The 6,405-nt window shown below is 27.7% G+C and overlaps 1 protein-coding gene across 1 annotated transcript in view; it reads left to right on the top strand.

Annotated features, from left to right (window-relative positions):
* The first annotated feature begins 2,303 nt into the window (after positions 1-2,303).
* LOC132929858 (phospholipase A1-like) overlaps positions 2,304-6,405 on the top strand; it is a 26,767-nt gene continuing 22,665 nt past the window's right edge. Inside the window, exon 1 of the mRNA XM_060995468.1 lies at positions 2,304-2,682. Coding sequence (XP_060851451.1) covers positions 2,601-2,682 — 82 coding nt within the window. The 5' untranslated portion in view covers positions 2,304-2,600. The remainder of the gene's footprint in view (positions 2,683-6,405) is intronic.

The raw sequence follows: 6,405 nt of genomic DNA, 5'->3' as shown, positions 1-6,405 counted from the left end.
AGACCATGCCGAGTAGGAATATAGATTTATATGTGCTTACGAGCGTCGAATAGCAAATGACAATAACAAAAAAAAATTGTATATATTATTATTGTAACGACGGACGAAATATAACTGTACCCACATACACGCGAGCCTATGTCGTCCCCGGTCACATAAAACATTTTAAGTCTAAAAATAGGTTCTCGGAATTAATACTTATAACTAGGGCTCGGAAGTTGATGCATTTTGCATTTGTTTTTGGAACTTTTTAGACGATGCTCTCCTGACTACAAAATATGTATTTAATTAGTATATGTGAATCTGAACAGCTAATTTTTATTTTGCATTTTTTTGCATTTTTTGCTGTTTATTTCTTTTTAAGTCATTTTTTGACATTTTTTTAGGTCATTTTTTAATGTTTTTAAGGTCATCAACTACCGAGCCCTACTTATAATATTGCGTATTAAAAAAAAAAAAAAAAGATAAGAGTGTCTATACTGGTTCCATCATATTGTTCATATTGTAATATGTAATATGTTATGCTAAATATTTCCACTTAGTCAAAACACGCAAACAAAGAATAATTTTAGTTGTAAAGTTTACCTGTTTTTAGAAAGTTTACACTTTATCCTTAGAATACATGTTTTAGACCTGAAATGTTTTGCACGAACGTGGACGATATTACGTAATCGGGATTCCTAAGCCCCCCCGTGTGGTGTTTGATAATACCCGCAGTGTCGAGTAGGTCGTAGTATCTAGCTGAATATTTTTTGTCTACATAAACATTGTTTAATTAATTTTTATATCATATAATGATAACCAAGAAAATGCATCTAAAATGAAATATTCTACAATTCACCTATACAAATGAATTGATTTAAGTTTTTCACTATTTATTTTTTATTTTGATTAGCTAATTCATTATTTTTATTTTTGAAAAATGAAGTATAATCAAATAAAACGTACCTACTGTTTTTTTTAACACATAATAACATGCACATATCAATTTTTATGATAGTCACAGAGTCACACAATAACAGTTCCAACCTAACTAATATAACTATTGTATTTGTTTTTTTTTTTTAGAAGTACAGACAACTAGAATTAGTAGAATCTTAGTAGAAACCGGAAGCATGTATATATTTATTTTTAAATCATTATAAGAAATTAAGATACCAATATATCACCTACATAAGCGGGGAAACAACTAAAAAGGAGCTTAAAGTTTAAAGCTCTAAAAAATATAGGTAATAAAATATATATAATATATTGTATTGTACGTAAAAAAAATATGCAATTATTGTTTTTTTGATTTTCATATTAAAAATCATTAAAGCCGGTAGCCATTAATTTATTTTCAACAAGATAGCTACAATGCTACATTTTGTATATAACATTCTATATATAAATATTAGTTTGATTATTTACTTTCCACTCCGGCTAATTAGATTATAATATTAATTATTAACATTTATACTTACTACAAATTATCCTTAACTCATCAAAACACACGAGTTCATCACTATATAGACAGGTATACGTGTTTAGAGTTTTGATACCGTGGGTAAAGTTTTGATCCCCCCCTCATTACACTTCTTCATTAATAATAATTGTCACCGACAGCTAATTGTATGCAAAAAGTTTGCGAAAATTCAGCATTTGGTAAAAGGGAATGAGAAAAGGGAAAAGAAATCGAGGAAATTGTTCTACTGTGTACTAAGTGTCTATAATGTACTTCGTTTTGAGGATGCTACCGTAATGGACGGTTCTGATTTTAATTTAATATTAAACAATTACGTTATAATAAAATAATTAATTTTGTAGTTTTTGTATTTTTGATTTTATGTATTTCTGTACTTTTATTGATTGATTTATTTCTTTGTATTTCTTTGTTTACAAGTTGTAAAATCTTCAGTAATAAACGGTTTGCATATACTGAAAATACAAAATTTCATGTTTAATAAATTAATACGTTCAACTGCAATAATATTAGGTACCTTAATAAATTGTCAAATCTGTTTTTAAAAAAACCGACTATTACAAAATAAATATTTTCATTATAAACATTTATAATTAGTGGTGTTCAGACAGGCAACCATGTATACCTACCTATAATGCAACTGCATATTATGTCCTTTCGAGATGGGGTATAAAATGCAAATTATTGTAGGTCACCATAGGAAACTTCTGCAAATTCCAATAATTAATTTCTGCAGTGGACCATAATAACAATACAATGATTTATTCAAATACTAATTTCTTCCCCTCCACCACACACACACGTGCAACGCGCAGTAGTTATATATACCTACTGCCGCAGCTGTCACTCGCGTACTCAATACTACGTTCACCGCTCTAACCATAACTTTGTGATAAATTCGTTATTTGTCGTACGCTCGTCTACGACATGATAATAATTCTTTCGTTTGTGTAATTTATACTATACTTCTTATACATCAGAAATCAATAATCATAAAGGTGTGTGCGATTCGCTTAAGAACAACACCACCCGTGGTTTATTATTTTCCTTTAAAAACATTATTAAATTCCGATCAGAAGCCGACCGCCAGTGACTTTTCGACGAAATACAATATAAAATTCACTATAATATTAACGTCATGATACAGACTATCGAGTCAGGCGCGGTTGTGGTCTATGAAATTGGCTTCTTTTGCGTTTTATACGCGTCTATCACATCCGGTAAGTACTTGCTACTATAAATAATGATATTCCTGTGTGCATGATATACATATACAATATAATGTTGAGTATACATTTATGGTGTCCTGTACGTCACATAATATATCGTCCCAAAATTATATTATTTTTTTCACTGTTTGAAATTTAAAAGTTTATTATTAAAACAGATACTTACAGTAGACGCATACTGTGGATGTATTACTGATTTTACTGAAATATGGTAGTGTCATTTAATAGAATTTCCATTGTATTTACCATGATAATCAATATGTGAGAATATCTTTTTCGATATTTAACATAAAATTATTATATTGTAGCTTACGGCAAAATTGGCACGTTTATCGAAAAGACTACAATTGTATGGAGTATAATATATGATTTATATAATATGAAAATATATTAAGTACGCAGTGAATAGCTGATAAAGTATACTATTAAAATTTGTTATTAATATTATATACATTTATAGATTTAGTTTAATTATTTAAAAATAAAAATCTGAGGAAAATGCTTATAAAAATATTATCAATATATGAAGTAAATGTATCTTATACATTATAATCGTAATTAATTGATCATTATATTTACATAAAACATTAAACGGTTTGGGAATAGTGCATTTTGTGTATGATCTAATATAAAGTGTTTAAATACGAAAAAAATATAAAAGTGAAATGACTTAATGCTTGTGTTTTATACCTCACAAGATTGATAGGTATTTAATGTATGAACCATAATGATATATTTTTGAAATTTCAGTGTGGTGTACATTTATATAATATACGCACAGTTTCTTTCGACATGCAATGTTATATTTACCGTTGTGGAACTTTTATACTTTGCTGACGGACTCCCCTATCTTTTAGGTTTTTTTTTTAATCTAGAAATTATGACAATTTAAAAATGATGACGTGAAAAAAAATAAGCATAAATCATTAATTATACATACGTTTGAAAACTGATCGTCCTAACGTCGACGGCTGGTCGTGAAAATTTATGTTTTTCATCGCTGACTTTTTGGTTTTTCATTCTCGTTGCAGCTGTGACGGGGATTCGCGTGTATCAGCGTCTCTATGTAATTAATAATATTGTCTTGCGGCGGAATATTATTATTTTTTTTTTCCTGTTTTCTATAATATTTACGTTAGTAAAATGTATTATCCTGCAATTCCTACTAATGTGACTTCAGTAATAAGTCCAGGAAAAACACATGCCATGGTAGACTGGTAAAATTAGAATAGATAATAGAATACAAATTATAATTTTATTTATTATAAAATAAGATGGTAAATACATACATTTTATATAATATTGTAAAAATTGCACAATACCGGAATCTTTCATACTTATTGCCTTACCATAATAATATACAAATTGATGTAAATAACTCATTAATAATAATTGTGTTTATCGTTTATCATCTGTCTAAATTACAAAAAGTTAGATGAAAACGACCTTTTTATTATATTTTAAGAAGAAGTTAAATTTAATAAATATTATAAATATTCTCCGACGAGCTACATAATAATATTATTTTAGTTTTTACACTATGCCATTTTCAACTAATGCTCAACTTACCATTTTTACTGAAGTTATTACTGTGGGAATTTTGATTATATTTATTATAATCTACAAATAGTTTTTATAATAAGTTGAAACTAAAACTGCCTGATCCTTATAGCTAAGCACTGCGGAAAATCCTCAACAGTTCTCAATATTGTATGGAAGTAAAACTTTAAAATATAAAACCATATAATAATAATATAAACACAGATATAAAAAACGCTAAGTTAAACTGGATTACATTTTAGAGGTAAATAATTGGTTTATATGCAACCTTATTTTAAATTTCTTTTTTTATAGGAATATAATTATTTTCTTTACTTTTTCGTTCCAACTGTCGTTGGATGATTTAATATTTCAAAATTATTATAAATATATATATACGATGATAACGATAAATAATGTGTGTCGAGAGGACATAAACATACTTAAAATAATGATACATAACGACTCGAGAGTATTCACTACCTACTCGTTTAATTTTTTTACCGTTAAGGTAGTATGATAATTATTGTTGTTATTATAGTTTGCTACGTATTCAATAAACATCAGCTATTTATTTAATTACACTATTAGCCCAACTATAAAGAAAACGCGTAATATTTATAAAATTATGCATAAAAAAAAAAACAATTTAAAGTTCAAGTATGTACTCGATATTCTACTTCTATCAACTAATGTTTAAAATACATCATTATTGTGAAACATTATTTTGCATATAACCTACTTGAATTAAAATAGGAGAAAGCTAATTTAATAATAAGTGCGATATAATTCATGATAGATTATGTTAAACGAAATGAATACCTACATTAAATTTTATCCATTTCGACGAAGCTAAAACAGACAAATTGAACAATTTTTCATAAGTACTTTTGACGTTGAAAAAATGAAATCGCTTAAGTATGTGATATGCGTTTTGAGATAAAACGGTGCACTATACTCCACGAGAAAGCGGGCTCATTGCTTTCATATGACTCATTGTTTCGTTTACAGAAATACAGAATTTTAACTTTATGTACAACTTAACACTCAAAGGAAATAATATATTAATTCGTTCTATCGTAAACTGCAACTTTATAGTTTATTCAGTTTGGCGAAAGTGCTTTGAACGAGAAAAGTTTTTCAAATGTCATTAAGTCATTACTATAAAACGCGTGTGATGTACTAACACTACTGACGATGTGATGTGCATACTGTAGGGCGTTCTATACAACTACAGTATAATTATGATGCATACATACACTTTATTAATATAATTAAATAACAAATAATATATAATATATAACAAAACGTAAAATATAAATGTTCCGAGAACGGCGTTGTGACGCGGAGACGACGCGTACGCGACGGAGCGTCGGTTAATACTAATAACAAAAGAATAATAATAATAATAATAATATAATAATAATAGTAATAATAAAAGATGTCGCCGTTATCACTTATTACTACAGCTTCGGCCATATCTGACATCTAGATCGTCCTCGATCTGTACATTTTTTTTTTTTTTTTATATAAATTAGGAAATAAAATAAAATATTTAATTATACAAACATAATTAATATAACAACATAATTATTTAAAAAAAAAAAAAAAAAAAATATAATTTATATAGGTTATTGTTACCTTAATAACCAAGTATAATAAATATGAATTATATAAAATATATAATAAAAAGGAATATTAAAATAAAATAATATTTTTATTATATTACAAAAGTATGAATAAAAATAGCTAATCGATTTTAACCCAATGTTTAATGTCCTTTGCTGCAAAAACAGTATTTAAAGGAATGCGGGTTACCTGGTGCCCTTCGATATCAGATATGACATATCTGTCGTGAGGGAGTATTTTTTCTACTTTATAAGGGCCTTTAAATTTAGGTAAAAGTTTTTTACAAGTACCGGGTGTGGTATCAACATTTCTGACCATTATATAATCACCTACTGCATACTTAGTAGCTATTTGTTTTGTTAAATCGTGGTAAGCCTTGTTATGGAGCTGACTTATTCGAATATTTCCCTGAGCATCAGCCCTAGACTTTGTAAAATCTCGGGAGCTATCATCAACATCATCAGTTTCATTAACAGCTTGCAGATATAATCTAACATAATCATTTTGTTCACCTACTTGGTTAATACCGAATAAGAGTTTGCTAGG

This window comes from Rhopalosiphum padi, chromosome 4 (genome assembly GCF_020882245.1).
Source record: "Rhopalosiphum padi isolate XX-2018 chromosome 4, ASM2088224v1, whole genome shotgun sequence".
In the NCBI taxonomy this organism is placed as follows: Eukaryota; Metazoa; Arthropoda; class Insecta; order Hemiptera; family Aphididae; genus Rhopalosiphum; species Rhopalosiphum padi.
This window is presented reverse-complemented; position numbering and strand designations above follow the sequence as displayed.